At 32.8% G+C, this 19,202-nt stretch overlaps 1 protein-coding gene across 1 annotated transcript; it reads left to right on the top strand.

The window, feature by feature from the left end:
- Positions 1–6,791: 6,791 nt before the first annotated feature.
- On the top strand, positions 6,792–7,727 carry LOC144378339 (olfactory receptor 6C75). Its single transcript, XM_078052365.1, has one exon. The coding sequence runs from the start codon at positions 6,792–6,794 to the stop codon at positions 7,725–7,727; it is 936 nt and encodes a 311-aa protein (XP_077908491.1).
- Positions 7,728–19,202: the final 11,475 nt, after the last annotated feature.

The following is a 19,202-nucleotide window of genomic DNA, read 5'->3' on the forward strand; positions in this document are numbered from 1 at the left end:
GATTAAAAATTTAATTAGTTTTCCTTGAAAATTTGGGAATAGAAATATTATCCAGCTATTCCACTTCTTGACATTTATCTAAAGAATAAAGTCAGCACGATATAGCAAACTGTACATGTATACCCATCCTTAGTGTAGTGCAATCCACAATAGCCAAGTTATGGACCCAGCCTTGATGTGCAAAAACAGGTGGATGTACAAAGATCATATGATATAAATACACAATGGCATTTTATTCAGCCATAAAGAAGAATGAAATTGTGCCATTTGCAGTAAAACTGGTAGAATTAGAGTGCATGTTTAGCAAAATAACTCAGACCAATAAAGTAAGCAATGTCATGAAGATAGAAGAAGAGAGGTTTGTAGGGCAAAAGAGGGGGATGAGAGGATGAAAGTGGGAAGAGTAAGAGTAAGAGGAGGGAAAAAGTGGGAAGAGTAAGAGGAGGTACTGGGGAATTAAACTGATGAAATTATGTATATGTATTTTATGAATACGTTACAAGGAATCCTGCTATATATGTCATTCTTACCTACCAATGATAAAAGATAAAAGAAAAGGGGCTGGAAATATAGCTCCATGATAAAGTGGTTACCTTTCTTGAGATTTTGTTATTTTTCTATAGTATCTCCAACATCTAACAAATTAAAATTTTTAATTATTGTGTATCAACATAATGAATTATCATATTCATTGTTTGTCTCTATTCAATCTATGTGGATAGATGTCTTTGTCATTTTTCTCAGTTGTTATTTCTAAAGAATCTAAAACAGTGCTAAAATTTGCACTGTTTTTGTTAATTTGCACCTAAAAATTGCATCAAACAAAGAAATGAGTAAACACAAACTTTTTATTAAATTTATATAGAGAAGCGATGAGAAATGAGACAGATTACTAAAAGCAATAGAAATGAAAATAGCAATATACCATTTCTGATTTAGGATAAGTATGGCCCTAAATTATATTTAAGAGTGGAATTTTTTCTTCACTGGTAGCCATTAAACAGGTATATATCTGGTGTTCATGTTACCAAGAAGCCTAAAAGTAGCCAGATACAAGACTTTATACCAACTCATGATCATTAGTTTAATTTTGCACCAGGCACTTGTGTAGCTAAGCATTTCAAAAGAGAAATTAAAGTGTCTGGTGCTTGAATGATTCTTCCAATGGAACTAGATTATTTAGGTGTTTGTGTTCCATGTGACTTTCCAGCAAAATACCCTTTTGAAGGAATATATATGGTAAGTAAGAGGATAAGATGACTAATTTTGCAAAAGATGTTGTTACCCTGAATCATTTATCTAAATACTTGATAATGGACTCATGGAAAAATATAGCTATGGGACCAAGGATTAAATTTAAACCTGAGTTTCCCAGAGGTCAAACTGCCAATAGCAGAGACCAAAGCTGATACAGCTCATATGCTAGAGGAAGAAAACAGAAACCTGACAGCAAATTCTTATTTTTACACACACCCCACACTGCCTTCATGAAGGGGATTACCATTTGCACTGTCTTATTCAAAATATGCATTTGTTTTTGTTTCTCATGGTTCTTTTCCAGCAATTATTATATTTAGTTTACTATTTTCCTTAATTGCTGTCACAAAGAGCTAAATAAATTGATTCAGAGAAATAAACTCATTTTACATTATAAGAAATGAGGCAGAACTTTGATGAGTAATTTTCCTTATTTATGAGAAACATAGCATCTAGTTCAACAACTGGAGCTTTTAGAACATATATAGGATCACCAAGGATCTTTCTGATAAGAACATACATCATGATAAACTAGAATGGGACAAATTTGGCAGATAGAGTGAGTATCTATGCAAGGAAAAACATGATTACTCAAGGAGTTGTAGGTCCCACAACCACCAAGCAAATTAACTGGCTAAGGAAAAAAACAGTTATATATTTATATTATTTTTTTATATATTATATATTCTATATGTAATTCAAACAAATGAAAATATGTATATCCAGAATATGTAAAGAAGTGTCAAAACACAACAAAAAAGAAACACATCTTTTACATGGCCAAATATCTTATACATGACTTTACCAAAGGCAATATACAAATGGCAACTAAGTGTAGTAAAAGATCTTCAGTATCACTGGTTTCTAGGTAAACTAAATGAAAGTCAATGGAATCCTCTACCTAATAAAATTACTAATATTTAAAAATCAAAACTTGAAAATGAAGTACTCAAGAGGAGGTGGAGCAAGAGAGACTCACACATGGCAGATAGGGAAAATAATGGTAGAATTTAACATTTCTTGTGATATTAAATACACACATAACAACAACAAATCTCAACAATCCCACTTCTAGTTATTGTAACCAAGTAAAGTGAAAATTTACATTTATTACAAACACATCTCTGTTAATATGCATAGCATCTTTATTCAGAATTGTTATAAACTGGAGATCACCCAAATGAACCTAAAAGAAAGTTACAAATACAAATAAGAAAAGAATTAGTTAATATGTTGTAGACAAAAACCATCCATAATTTTTTACTTTTCTTTCCTTATTCATAGTTGTAACCATATTTTTTTAAATAATTTTTCTTCTTGGTATTGTAAAACAAAGACAAAACTACATATTCATATATTTTCTTTCCTTTACTTTGCTTATCGGCAACTGATAAATAGTATCCCTTCATTCACTTGGGAAAAATATGATTTCAGTCTTGAATTTCAAAATGAACTAAAGCTAAGATAAGGTCTTATCATTAGTAGACTCTAAAACAATAGGTTTAAGGCAGTCTTCAGTCTTCAATGGTATTATTTTAAAAAGCTATATTAAAATATTCATTTACTTCTTGATTCAATTGTATACTTAAGGTTTAAACAGTCATGTTCTGTCAGACTTATATGTCTATAAACCATTATGGAAAATACTGATATAAATGAAAGATCTGCTAAATTTTGTGAAACCACATAAATTGTTACATTCATGAGAGGTATGTCATGGTTTTAAATTGTTATTCTATGCCTGGGTTTTCAATACTGTATTGGTTTTGTAATGTATTTCAACAATTCAGGTCCACCTGGAAACTGAAGATGACCTTTTTTGGAAACAGGGATTTTGCAGATATCAAGTTAACATGAAATCTGTTCTATTGATTAAGACCATTTCCATTTGTCTTCATTTAATTACAGGTATTGTATAAAGAATAGTTTTAAATGATTCTGACCTACAAACACATATCATTATTTTTCCAATGATATTTTTAATTAAACATGAGCATGCTTAAAGCATATTACTCAAGTATTGATTCTGATTATTGATAAATTTCTGTGACATACATGAGTTTAATACAGGTGTTCTTTTTGATAGTTTCTTATGCATATGCTCTGTATTTCTTAGCTTTTTTCTTTATCATAGCAATTTTATGTATTAAATAATTTCATCTCTACCAAAGAAACAGTGATCTACCCAAATTTTGATTGTATTTTAAATATTTATGTACATGGATACCTGATAAGCATCAACTAAATAAAACTATAAAAATAATGATGTGAATGGAGTCCTTTTAGTTCAAACCAGTATGTAATAAGACAAACTGTGAAGGACTATTGTTTGCGATGGACTTGGATAAGTCACTATGATATTTTTAAATAATATAAAATTCTCACTCCTTCAGTAAGAGTAAAAAAATAAAAACTAAGTTTGAATTCAACACATAATAAATATGCCAAAATAATTAGTAAATGAATAAATGGTAGTAATGATAATCATGACCAGATTTTCTATGTTATCAGTCAGAGAAACTGTAAAACCTTAAAAGGTAGCCTTATATCTTTTGTGATGTAGAATAATGGAGATTGCTTTAGGCCATTCTAAATCATCACAATGAATTCTTAGTTTTTCTCTAAAATAGAAAAACTCATGCTTTCACAGTTTTGTATGCTGCTAGAGTGTTAATCTCTATTAATCTGTTCTTTTGTTTCTTCTCCTTGTGAAATCATAGATTATGAAGAAAATGGAAATTGTTCTAAGCCTTCCTGAACTTTGATTTCAGACCACTATCACCCATGTATTTCATTTGAAATTAAATACTAATTTGGACTATTGTTAAGCACTTGGTGTCCTGAGAACACCAGTCTCCAAGGTGCCTTTTGTTTATTCATTCAACTAATCCCCTTGAGCCCATTGTAAATAAAGAAGATAAAATTAGGGCTCACCTGAATAACATTGCTTCTGTACAATAGGTTATATCATCTTGTTCATCAGGCTTGGGAAGACACTACAATTAGCCTTCACTTCAACCTAACTTATTTCAAGTATCAAGATAATACTTGTTTAAGAGACATAGGTAGGATAACCTGGGACCTTCCATCCTTAGAATATTTGGGTACTGTATGCAAAAGGATTAATGTGTACCATTCTTGTGAACACTGTAGAGAAGCTCTTGTAATTGTTCTTTAATTAACGTTTTGAGTATCTGGTTACAATTATAAGATGATGGAGGAAAAGCAGATTGAAAAGTTCTTGAACAATTCCAAAGTAGGCATATTTAGACAAGTTAATAAGTCATTAGGAACGTCATTTGACTAATGTAGTCATATTTACCACAAAACTAAGTATGTTTTTGAAGAATATAATATTCCTTAATAATATACACTTTTATTCATACAACCAATTTCCGTTATATACATTGTATATAATTAAAATGAAACCACACAAATTCCATGAAATATATAAGTGAAAGACAATTTCAAAAATGCTGTAAGTCAATAAAATCATGCAATACTTTTGTTCATTATAGCATAAATATTTAGTGACTGATAGAAATATATGATCTCTCTGTGTGTGTGTGTGTGTGTGTGTGTGTGTGTGTTTGTATGTGTCTAGATATCAGGTTACAATCATTTGTACTATAGTCAATGCCAGAAAAATTAGGAATAATATTTGTACAAGATCCAAAATAATTTACTTGATAGTTTTTAAGATAGAGCATATAAACTTTATATTTTACTTTGGTTCAATGTGGATTTATATACACACCCATCATATAAAAGTAGAAGACAAAAATCTGCCTATCCTATGAGAACAAAAGAGCAGATAATGAAAAGTTGGAATATATGCCTTTCAGATCATTTATAGATTAAAAATTGGGGTAAAATTGATTCAACTATTAAACTAGTTCTCTAATCTTTTTTTTTTTTAAAGTTTTTTTTTTTTTAATATTTATTTTTTAGTTATCGGCGGGCACAACATCTTTGTTTGTATGTGGTGCTGAGGATCGAACCCGGGCCGCACGCATGCCAGGCAAGCGCGCTACCGCTTGAGCCACATCCCCAGCCCTAGTTCTCTAATCTTAAAGAAATGTTTTTCTATTCTATAGCGCTAATAACTGTGGAAAACATGGAAAGCAAAAGAGAAATATAGATTTAGAGAATTTGGATACTTAAGAATTTTGAAAATGATCTTATATGAAAGTATAACTAAAGAATTTAAATAACATTTGACATGAACAAGCAAATTTTGTGTGACATCAATAGTGATACGAGATGCAAAACAAAAACAAAAACAAAAAATGATTTTTACCTCCTCAAACCTTACCTTGAATGTTGAATTATCCCATTCATCATCCAAAAAAACAGAAGAAGTAATATGGGAAAGTGCTTTATTGTATGGAAAATAAGACAAATAGGAGTGCCTCCAGTTTACAAAAGTAAAATTGGTGAAAATTTAAGTACTGCTTTATATAACAGAGGCCATTTGAACAGATTGGTAGTTGTCTTGCAGTACAAAATTTTGAACTTAGACTGGTAGTATCCTCCTATACATTGGATATTTACATATATGATTATCATGGACACATTGCTTTGGATGACTGAGTTATCTTCATGGTTTGTAAAGGTTTGAATGGAGGAAGAGAAAGACATCCTTTAAAGTAAAAAATATTTTTAAATTAAGAGGAAAGCAACATCAAAAAGTCACTCCAGAGTACTGTGCTATACTGGGAGTGAGTTCTCAAGTGTATTTTTTAAAAGATTTTAATCTTTTTTCTTGTTTTCAAAAAATATATTGCAATATTCAGAAGACAGAGATTCATACTAAAATTATGAGAATATAATGAAGGAAATAAAGGAATAATTAATATTTGCAACAACAGAGTTTTAAAAAAGTATTTTGTGTTAAGGCACTACAAAATTATTTTTCTCTGAAACAAAAGGTAGCAGTTGTTTTAAAATTGTGTGTGTTTACATATTTTCCTTTTTCTTGTATATGTTTAAGGTGTATAATCATGTTATAAATGTGTGTGGGTATATATATATATATATATATATATATATATATATATATATAGTGAAATGATTACTACAGTCAAGCAAATTACCCCACCCATCACCTTTCTGTATATTTTTTGTCACAAGAACACCTAAAGTCTGCTCTCAAAGCAAATTTTTAGGATACAATATAATATTAACTATAGTACTCATGTCATATATTAATTCTGTAGTTCTATTTATTCTACAAATCTGTACCCTTTGAAGATATTACTATATATATTAAATATAGCATAATATATAAAATTATTTATATGTATATACATCTACACACACAATGGAATATTATTTAGCTTTATAAAGGAGATACTGCCTCATTGGCATTGGTGACATCATGTATAATCCAGAAGGACATTATTCTAAGTGAAATAAACCAGACACAGAAAAAATTTTTTTTCTACTTGTTTCTTTATTAGTGTAATGGATTTCTTATTTCTTCACCTACTTTAGAATTAACCTAGAGGATACCTTGATAAAGAGAAAAAATAATGAGAAATTCCACTGCAGTAACAGATTTCATTCTTCTTGGACTGACAAATGACCCACAGTGGCAGGTTGTACTTTTCGTGTTTCTTCTTGTTACCTACATGCTAAGTGTGACTGGGAATCTGATCATTATCATCCTCACCCTTTCAGATCCTCATCTGCAGACTCCCATGTATTTCTTCCTTCGGAACTTCTCCTTCCTAGAAATATCGTTCACTTCTGTCTGTATCCCCAGATTCCTTGTCACTATTGTAACAGGAGACAGAACAATTTCTTACAACGGTTGTGTGGCTCAGTTATTTTTTTTCATCTTCTTGGGAGTGACAGAATTTTACCTCCTTGCTGCTATGTCCTATGATCGCTATGTGGCCATCTGCAAACCTCTTCATTACACGACCATCATGAGCAGCAGAGTCTGCATTCTTCTTGTCTTCAGCTCATGGCTTGCGGGATTCCTGATCATCTTTCCACCAATCCTCCTTTTGTTGCAGTTGGATTTTTGTGCCTCCAATATAATTGATCATTTTATCTGTGACTCTTCCCCAATTCTGCAGCTTTCTTGCACAAACACTCACTTTCTAGAGCTCATGGCGTTCTTTTTAGCTGTGGTAACACTCATGGTCACCTTAACATTAGTTATTCTCTCCTACACAAATATCATCCGGACAATTCTGAAAATTCCTTCCACAAATCAAAGAAAAAAAGCCTTTTCCACTTGTTCCTCCCACATGATAGTTGTCTCCCTCTCTTATGGCAGCTGCATCTTCATGTACATTAAGCCCTCTGCAAGGGAGAGGGTGACATTAAGCAAAGGAGTAGCTGTGCTCAACACTTCAGTGGCTCCTCTCCTGAACCCCTTCATATATACACTAAGAAATCAGCAAGTAAAGCAGGCCTTCAAAAGCATGGTCCAGAGGATGGTATTTTCTGCAAATTAATGAATGTGATTCTGTGGAAAAATGGACCTCTTGAGGCAAAATTGAATGAAAAAATACATAAGTTATTTCAAATACTTCATTTCACTCTGTTGGTTAGGCATATTTGTATATCAAATATATATAACCTCTTGTTCCAGTTAGCCTAAAAACAGGGTCTTAACTATTTTAAAGTTAATATATAGATCTTGTACTTGTGTAATTAAAATTTAGGTAAATCAAAAATCCCTATTGTTTCTCATATCAAATCACGATAGATTGTGAATTTACTCACAAGATAGATTGTCATAAAATAAGAAGTTTACTAAAACAACAATTAAGTATAAAATTTATTTTTTATTAAAAGGATAAAATTTGTATATTAATTGCTCTAAAATTCCTTTTTGATGTGATCAGAAATATGTTATTAAACTAATTCTTTTCTAAATGAATTTATAAATAAAATGTAGTAAAATGTGTGAATATATTAAATAGAAATTTAAGATAAAATGTGTTTTCAATATCTCTGGCAGGGCAAGATGGTACACAGCTACCTGGAAGGCTAAAGCAGGAGGATTGCAAATTCAAGTCCATTCTAAACAAGTTAGCAACACTCTATCTCAAAATAAAAAAATAAAAAGAACTGGGGGTGTAGCTCAGTGGTAGAGTGGCCAGTACCAAATTCCCAGAATCAAAAAAGAAAAAAAGACAATGAGTTTCTCTGTTGTTTAATTTGAGGCTGTACTGATTTTTGTATTATTTTTTCTTGGAGGAAGTGGTGGGTGGAATGAAGCAATATTTAGAAGAGATGATATTTACTTTATTATTTTTCCCTTGGTAATATTTTCCCCTAAAATAAATTATTTAACTCAGAATTGCTCTGTTTCTGTCAGTCAAATTTTAAAAAAGGAAAAGTATGGTGTATATATGTAACTTATTTGATATGAAATGCTTAAATATGTATCTTAATTTCTCTAAAATGCTTTCTTTGATGTGACTGGAAATAAAGAAATTGTTATTGTTAAAAATTGTTTTCCTGAATGGTGTTTAGATTCTTTCAACTGATACAAAATTGTTTTTTCCTACTGACATGATGAAGAAAATAACAAAGACTCTAGAATGGTGTGATATTCACTCTATAGAATGGCTTGGAAACGGTGAGATCTGAATTCTGAATGTATTAGTTTTCCTCTATTAGTCAATCTAAAGTACTGTCTTCATCCTTCTGTTGTCTCTTTCACAGAAGTTTCCATTCCCTTCACTCATTCAAAAAAATGATTTTTTTAGCTTAATGAGCTTATTCCATTATTTTATAATTATGTCAAAGAAATGATTTTGGAGGTAGTTGAGAATTGTAAAAAAAAAAAAAAAACTTGTTCAAGCACAGTTGCTATAATTAATGATTCCCTCAAGCCCAATGTGTCGAAGAAAATTTGTTATCTTGGGACAGTACCTATGAGTCCAACTAGATACAAGTAAGGGACAGGTTTTAGTTTCTTGATTTTCAACTTGGTCTGATATCTGATTAATGTAAAGAGCTCTATGTGTTTCCTAAGTCCATAACAGAAATACTTCTTCTCCTATACAATAATGTCTTTTAGCACTCAGCTATTTTTTTTTTACCACTGTGCTTTCATGGAATGGCCTACACTATTATTATTATTCCCAAGCAAATTCTAATATAATGTTTCCACAAAGTGAAAAGTAAATGATAGTTGTATTTGATTATGATTTTTTATTGAGGAATTTGTAAAGAAAGAAAACAGTGCTTTTGTTAGATTTTAATAAGTAAGCAGAAATGAGAAACTGAAAATCATGAATGTGAAAAAGCAATATGTTGAGTAAATACATGTACACAATAGTTAGATGATACAGATTGGAAAAAGAGAGAGTAAGGTAAAATTGATCACACTGACTGACAAACACATCTGAAGAAGTTGACTGTAACAGTTGATAAATAAAATACATAAAATTACTATAAATTCTTCCAAAATTAATACAATTGACCCTGAACAACATGGCTTTGAACTTCCTGGGTCCACTTACATGCACATTTTTTCTTGGAGATTTGTGACAATTTGAAAAAACTTGCAGATGAACTGCATAACCTAGAAATATTAAAAAAATGAAAAGAAAGTTATATCATGAATGCATAAAAAATATATAGATAATAGTCTAGCTTATCATTTACTACCACAAAACATATGCAAATCTATTATAGAAACTTAAAATCTATCAGAAATTCTGCACATAAACACAATACGTGGTGCTATTTCCAGTGAGGAGACATGTAATCACAAGTAAAGGATGCTTGAAATGAACCGTAGTAATACTACACTACTATATTATAATACTATACTACTATACTATAATACTATACTACATATTCATTTTGTAGCCATCTCTTGTTGCTATTTTAGGGAGCTCAAGTATTGCAAGTACCCCTTTAAAACACCCTATGATGCTAATCATTTCCTCATAAGCAGTTTGTTGACTGTTCATGTACTCAGTAAGGCCTCCAATTAGCATCAGGTTATTAGTAATTAATCTTTGGAAGAATTAATGTTATACATTAATTTTCAACTGTGCAGGGACTTGTCAACCCTAACTCCAGAATTATTCAAAGTTCATCCTTATGCTCTAAGGTGAAATAGTATTGTAAAGTATTGTAAAACAATGAAATTCTGATTGCTGAGGTTTTATGAAAAATGTATCAGACAAACATTGATGATCATTTTTATAGACTTCCAATAAATTATTTATAGTAATTTTTATTGTTCACACTGTAATATTTCATTAAAAAGTCTTCCTTCAAGCATATGTAAATTGTATGTATGTAGCATTCACTGTCTCATATTGTGTTTGTAATCACTGGACAATGTCACATTATTGTTTGTATGATACAAAAACATATACATAGTCATTTGATTTTCATTAGTAAATAATCATCTTGGAAGTTGATTCTAGCAAAGTTAAATGGTTGCTAAGAATGAAAACTCCTTAACATTATCTCACATTGGAATTTCCTTAATTCTCATTTCCATGAAACATTCCGGAAGTTCTAGATATTAAAAAATACTCAACAAAGCAACATTCATACACCGAGCATTGAATCACTTGAAATTATAACAGGTAGTGGTTGGCTAAAACAAAATTATAATCATTAAGATCTGGCACTCGGGATCTAGCTCAGTGATAGAGCACATGCCTACCTTGCCTGAAGACCTGAGTTTAATCATCCTTACTGCAAGAAAGAAGTGAAAGAAAGAGAAAGAGAGAACAATGAGAGATTATCACCCATGAAGTTTAGTAAGAATCATACAATCAAGCAATTTTGGAAGAGTCTTAATTGTATGTGTGTCTGTATATGCACACTTACTTGGAAAGGTGAAACAAATAAAGAGATAATTAGAATAGAAAAGGAGGATAGGAGTTATTTTTAAACATTGCATGGCATTTTCTGTCTCATTTTGTACTTAATTAAACTCCTCTAAGTTAAGAATAAATGCCTTAATGTTTTTCTTTTTTTTTTCTTTATTGATACCAGGGATGAAACCCAGGGGCACTTAACCACTGAGTCACATCGCCAGTCCTTTTTATTTTTTATTTTGTGACAGGGTCTCACTAAGTTTCTGAGGCTGACTTTGAACTTGTGATCCTCCTGCTGCTGAGATTGTAGGCCTGTGCCACCACATCCAGCAATATTTTTCTAAAATAATCTACTCATTTAATGTTTCTTTTTTATTGGTTTATTTGCTTGCTCACTTGGCAAACTTCTTTAATGTTTCTATAAAAGTAAACCACATTTGTCGTCGTTGTCTTCATTTCCTCCTCCTCCCCCTCCTCCTCCCCCTCCTTTTTTTAGGACCAACTTGATAACTCAGGAATGGTGGTGGCATTTTCCAGTTCTATGTATCTACTTTCTATATTATCTTTACGCTTTCATAAAAATTATTTTTCTTTACCTCTAATTCACACAAGGCTAAGGGAACTGTTTAGGTACAGTCATTTAATAATGCTATCTTCAATATCTTCTAAAATTAAAATAATTAATGCTATTTAATCTTTGAGGAGAGTGGCAGAAATGTGTGAATAACTGTAAAGAATCTCAAAGAAAGGAGACACAGAGACAAGGTACTGGGCAAGGAAGGTGGCAAGGAGACCCTTTGTCCAACCAGCCACGTTTATTCATAACAATAGGTTACATTAGGTCATTAGTACCATAACCACTTTATTGTTTAGAATACCAGTAAGGTTGCTTATTCTGCACTTACATTTCATAGTTGCAATATGCAATGTTAGGAGGTTTGTGAAGTTAACTTGTCTGAAGTTACTGTTAGGTGGGCAGCTTGATGAAGCATTGTAGTTATCAAACAAGCAAGTTCCTTTATCCCCAGGAGTTATGTGCCTAAGATTAAGGTTAAAGCTGATAAGACTCTAGCATGGGGGACATTATCATAGCAACTGTGCATTTTATGCCTTTACACATAAAATTTTCCAGGCACCAAGCATGCCACAGCCACCAGGGACCTCAATCCCAAACACAGAACCCCTAAGGCTCCCCTTTCTTGGTTTTTAAAAGGCCTTTTGGATGAATAATATTTGTTTCCTTCTTAATGTTGGTGAAGGCAAAAAAAAGTAGGGTAGGTATTGACAACAGCAAGTACAACATAACAATCCCAGTATTAGTAAACATCCACCTATGAATAATTGTTTGACCCAAGTAAAGTTGGGTAACCACGAAGTTAGCCAATCCAATAAGTCTAAACCTTCATCATCTTGTCATATCTTATCAATGATATCATTAAAGTAATTTAACTTCTTTGAAATGGAATTACTGTTATCACTTAAGTTAAAGCAACACTTATTATTAAACTCTTGATGCGCTTCATGATGTAATAGTAACAAATAATCAATTGAGGCCCAATTGTCAAATATGGTGTGATGATGTTGTTTTTGTTCTTCATGAAGCATATTAATTGCCATAGAGGTATAATTAATATTATTTACTATAACATTGTCCAGTTTTATAGTGGTTTTGTGGCCTCGACAGCTAGTCCAGGGATACCCACTACGGAAAATGTCAAAGTGTCAAATTTTGTCTTAGAGAGAAGGCTCACTGAATCATTACAGTTTTTATCAAAGGGAATAACCCTTTTATGCATACATTATGCAGGATAGTGGCCTATTAAATCCTATAGGGATGGTAAGAACACAGTTAGCCTGTTAAGACAATAATGGGTACCATGAGACATTTTTGTAGGTATATAACAATTTTAGCCAAGTGAACCCAGATAGCATAATGGGTTTTAGAAGTCAAGGAGTCTGACTGTACTGAATTTCCATAGCTGGGGTACAACAAAAGAACAACGTTATTGTTAAGACCAAAGCATTTACAGAGTTCTGTGTGAGTTTATCAATCAAAGCAGAAACTAAGTTTTCTGGAGGACATTTTAACCCCATTTGAGCCAACAGCTGTTGAACTGATGTTGTTAACATTTTGTATTTCCCCAAGTCACTGGAAGTCTAGTAGCTTGGGATCCTCTTTCAGCGTATCTTCTCTTAGAGGAGAGTGATCATTGTCCTTTTGTTTGGTGATATTTTCCTCATCCACAATCAAACAAAACTTGGGAATCAGGTTGTGAAGTTCCTTATGTCCATTTATAATTGATAAGTCTCATGCATTGAGCTGAATCCAAACTGGACCTGTTGACATAGGCATAGCAGTCTACCCTTTTCTCCATGTGATCAGAGGCATAGGGTCTTGTCCTCCTGGGTCTGGTGGAAATCTATATATTACATAAATTTTTGGTAATGACTGGTGGGAATAAAATGTCTATCCAAAGCAGAAAACCAATTGTGAGTATAAAGTTTGTATTGTATGTTGAGTGTATTAACTGTAAATAAAACAATATTTAACATTATTACTATGAGAGAGGCTGGATCTACTTTTTTTGTTTTATATTCAAGTTAAGTTTTAAGAGTATGATGTGTTTGTTTAACCAAAGCATGTCTAATAGGATATGAAAAATTTTATGATTTAAATTTATATTTTATTGATGACAAAATTGTGTAAAAGCATGAGATGTATATGTGAGGACATATCCATTTTTTATAGAATAGGCTTGCCCTGGTGGCAAAACAAAGTAATAAATGAGAAATGTAAGTAGATACCTTATTAGACCTTTAGGCACTAGCCCAAATGAACTTAGAATGAGTATCAATAAAAAAAAAAACATGAAGAAAGGAGTAAAGATAAAAAGGAGAGAAATGGGTAACATCTATCCAAAGTATGTTAGAAAGTGGAACTTGTGGATTTACACATTTTTACATAGGGTCTTGAAAGGTGAGGACAGTTGTTGGTTTTAGCATGAATCTGTTGAGAAGAGATGAAAAATGGCTCAGTTGGTAGAGCATGGGATCCTTAATCCCAGGGTCAGGGGTTCAAGCCCCTCGTTGGGCATCAGGTGTAAAGAATCTCAAAGAAAGGAGACACAGAGACAAGGTGCAGGGCTGGGAAGGTGGAAGAGTGGCCCTTTGTCCAAGCAGCCACACTTATTTATAACAATAGGTTATATTAGGTCATTAGTACCATAACCACATTATTGTTTAGAGTACCAGTGAGGTTGCTTATTCTGCAGTCACATTTTATAGTTAAAATATGCAATGTTAGGAGGTTTGTGCAGTTCTTAAGAAGGTACATTGTCTGAATTTACTGTTAGGTGGGCAGCTCCAGGAGCACCAGAGCTTGGTGAGACATTTTAGTTATCAAGCAAGCAAGTGTCTTTATTTCCAGGAGTTATATGCCTAAGGTCAAAGCTGATAAGATTCTAGCATGGAGGGCATTACCATAGCAACCAGGCAACCTATGCCTTTGCACAGAAACTTTTGCAGCACCAAGCATGCCACAGCCATGAAGTCATCAGGGACCCCAATCCCAAACACCAAACCCCTACAAACAACAAGGAGGGATTGCTGGAAAGCACAGAAAATATATCAATTTCTCTATGAACAAGATTTATGGTTGGACAACAAATGAAACTAATTGCCTTTTGAAGTGGTATTTATACAATATTGAACAAAGCATTGACTGTTTATTAGACTTTAAGTGGCCAAAAATACTATTAGACAAAACTCTGTAAGAAAAGGATTACTATTAAGAACTATGCATAAGTTAGAAACTGTGTGAGTATATTTAATGGCATATTAATTGCTTAAACTTTTCTCCAGTTATTTTACTCAGGATATTATTAAAAAGCATTACATGTATTTTATAAAGAAAGTATTGTTTATAAAGTTGAGTGGTGTGCTGATTAAGTTTCTAATATTAAGTACTTTTCAATGAGTCATATGTAGTCCAAATGAAGCAAAACTTTATATCATTAACCTGTGCCCACAGTCCACAATTTTAATGAAATTCTTTTTATTCAATAAGGAAGTAGGTGGATGAATGAATTGAAGGCTCAGAAAGCTGCTGTCTTTAGAAACAGTAAATACAGGCCACGCTTAGCACCAAGTCTTTTTCTCCAGATGCCCATGATCTACTGCTGTTACTTGGTCTTAGTTTTTTTTTTTTTAAAACAACATTTATTTATTTTTTGGTTCTTGGCGGACATAACATCTTTGTTTGTATGTGGTGCTGAGGATCGAACCTGGGCCCCATGCATGCCAGGCAAGTGCACTACTCCTTGAGCCACATCCCCAGCCCCTGGTCTTAGTTTTAGTCTTCCAGAACATAGAGATCCACAAGTGTGTGTGTGTGTGTGTGTGTGTGTGTGTGTGTGTGTGTGTTTAAATATATACATTATGTGTGTATACATATGTTCAAATGTTGCATATAAGTGTATAGATGTGTGTACATGCTTATAACTAGTGCATGCCTTCTAAAAAGTTTCACAGTGGGCCTGATACACACTTTTTCCGGCAGGGTGGACACTTGACAGAGCTCAGCCTCTGGTGCAGGAATGCTGGTTCTTAACAATGGAATACAGCAAGAACAGAGATCCAGCCCACACCTTCCAATCCAGCCACATGGGTTCCAGGTTCTCAGTAGTCCCGCTTCACCCTCCCCCATGGGGCAGAAACCAACAGAGCCTAGCCTCTGGCACAGGACTGCCCCTTCCATCCAGCAGACTACCACTGGAGGTCAAGCCCAGTGGCACAGATACATCCACTCCAACTTATGCAGGTCTCAGATCCAGGATGCAGAAGCATCCATTGAGGGACACCAGCAGGGTCTGGAAGCCCAATATCAAGGTGAGGTATAGACAATCTGCACAGGTACTAAAATAATTTAGGGAAGAAACTGTAATATCTCAGATCCACTCTGCAAGGAAAGAAGACACATAGACAACATGAACAAACAAGGGAGGAAAGTGCCTCAAACAAACCAGGACACTATAATAATAGAACCCATGGACAGTAAAGTTGATGAAATGTCAGAGAAGGAGTTCAGAGGTTCATAATTAAAATGATCTGTGGATTAAAGAATGACCTAATGAGCAAATACAAGCAAAAAATGATTACTTCAACATTTTGATAAGAGAGTAAATATAGATAGCAAAATATTTCTTCAAGAGAGAGATAGAGACTCTGAAGAAAACCAATCAGAAATCCTTGAAATGAAGGATACCCTAAATTGAATAAAAAACCCAATATAAACCATAACAAACAGACTAGATCACTTGGAAGAAAGATCATCAGATAATGAAAACAAAGTACACAATCTGGAAAATAAAGTTGATCACATGGTGAAGAAAGTTAGAAACCATGAACAGAACATCCAAGAATTATGGAACATCATCAAAAGACTAAATCTAAGAGTTATTGGGATATAGGAAGGCATAGTTTCAAACCAAAAAAAATGCACAATCTCTTCAATGAGATAATATCAGAAAATTTCCCAAGCATGAAGAATGAATTGGAAAAACAAATATGAGGCTTACAGGACACGAAATGTACAAAATTACAAGAGATCTACACCAAGGCACATTATAATGAAAATGCCTAGCATACAGAATAAGGATAGAATCTTAAAAGCCACAAGAGAGAGGAACAGATCACGTATAAGGGGGAGAGAAATTTGTATCTCAGTAGATTTTTCAACCCAGACCCTCAAAGCCAGTAGATTATGGAACAAAATATACCAAGCTCTGAAAGAAAATGGATGCCAACAAAGAATCTTATATCCAGCAAAACTAAGTTTTAGATTTGATGATGAAATAAAAACTTTCCATGATAAACAAAAGTTAAAAGAATTTATAACTAGAAAGCCTGAACTACAGAACATCCTCAGCAAAATATTCCAAGAAGAGGAAATGAAAGAGGGAGGGATTATACTAAAGGAACAATTTAATAAGAAAAGAAACCAAGTCACATTAAATACCAAAAGTAAACAAAAATGGCTGGGAATACAAATCATGTCTCAATAATAAACCTGAATATTAATGGCCTAAACTCATAAGTCAAAAGACATAGACTAGTAGATTGAATTAAAAAAAACTAACAAAATGCTGATTCCAAGAGACTTGTCTCATAGAAAAACACATTATCAGACTGAAGGTGAAGTGTTGGGAAAAAATCATACCACTCACATGGACTGTGGAAGCAAGCAGGGGTTTCCATCCTCATAGCAAATAAAGAGGACTTCAAACTAAAGTCAATCAAAAAGGACACTACATACTGCTCAAGGGAACCATACACCAACAAGACTTAACAATTATAAATATATATGCCCCAAACAATGGAGCATCTACATTCATCAAACAAACTCTTCTCAAGTTCAAGAGTCAAATAAACCACAACACAATAATTTTGGGTGACTTTAACACACCTCTTTCATCACTAGAAAGATCTTCCAAACAAAATCTGAACAAAGAAACCATAGAACTCAATAATACAATCAATAACTTAGATTTAACTGACATATATAGAATATTCCATCCTTCAATGAGAGAATATACTTTCTTCTCAGCAGCACATGGATCCTTCTCTAAAATAGACCATATACTATGCCATAAAGAAACTCATAGCAAATATAAAAAAGTAGAGATATTGCCCTGCATTCTGTCAGATCATAATGGAATGAAATTAGAAATCAATGATAAAATAAGAAATAAAATCCACTTCACCTGGAGACTAAATAATATGCTACTGAATGAACAATGGGTTACAGAAGACATCAAGGAGAGATTAAAAAGTTTTTAGAGGTGAATGAACACTCAGATACAACATATCAAAATATCTTGAACACTATGAAAGCAGTTCTAAGAGGAAAGTTCATTGTATAGAGTTCACTCCTTAAAAGAAGAAAAAGTCAACAAATAAATGACTTAACACTACATCTCAAAGCCTAGAAAATGAAGAACAAATCAACACCAAAAGAAGAAGACTGAAAATAGTTTAAATCAGAGCTGAAATCAATAAAATTGAAACAAAAGAAACAATTGAAAGAATTGACAAAACAAAAAGTTTGTTCTTTAAAAAAATAAATAAAATTGACTGACCCTTAGCCATGCTAACAAAGATGAGGAGAGAGAAAACTCAGATCACCAACATACGTGATGAAAATGGAAATATCACAACAGACACTACAGAAATACAGAAGATAATTAGAAATTACTTTGAAAACCTGTACTGCAATAAAATAGAAAATATTGAAGACATCAACAAATTTCTAGAGTCATATAATTTGCCCAAATTGAGTCAGGATGATATACACAATTTAAATAGATCAATTTCAAGTGAAAAGATAGCAGACTCCAACAAAATTCTACCAACCAAGAAAATCCCAGGACCGGAATGATGCACAGCCAAGTTCTACAAGACCTTTAAAGAAGAACTAATACCAATATTCTCCAATTTATTTCAGGAAATAGTAAAAGAGGCAGCACTTCCAAACTCATTCTATGAAGCCATTATCATTCTGATTCCAAAACCAGGAAAAAGACACTTCAGAAAAAGAAAACTTCAGACCAATAACTCTAATGAACATAGATGCAAAAATTCTCAATAAAATTCTGGCAAATAGAATAAAAAAATCAAAAAGATCATGCACCATGATCAAGTGGGATTCATTCCAGGGATGCAAGGTTGGTTTAACATATGGAAATCAATAAATGTAACTTATCACATCAATAGACTTTAAGATAAGAATCATATGATCACTTCAATAGATGCAGAAAAAAACATTTGACAAAATACAGAACCCCTTTATGTTCAAAACACTAGAAAAACTGGGGATAATAGGCACATATCTCAACATCATTAAGGCTATTTATACTAAGCCCCAGGCCAACATCATTCTAAATGGATAAAAATGGAAGGCATTCCCTCTAAAAACTGAAACAAGACAGGGATGCCCTCTTTCATCACTTCTATTTAACACTTCCCAGAGAAATTAGACAGACTAAAGAAATTAAAGGGATACACATAGGAAAAAAAGAACTCAAATTGGAACTATTTGTTGATGATATGATTATACACTAGAAGACCCTAAAA

Source organism: Ictidomys tridecemlineatus, chromosome 6 (assembly GCF_052094955.1).
Source record: "Ictidomys tridecemlineatus isolate mIctTri1 chromosome 6, mIctTri1.hap1, whole genome shotgun sequence".
Classification (NCBI taxonomy): Eukaryota; Metazoa; Chordata; class Mammalia; order Rodentia; family Sciuridae; genus Ictidomys; species Ictidomys tridecemlineatus.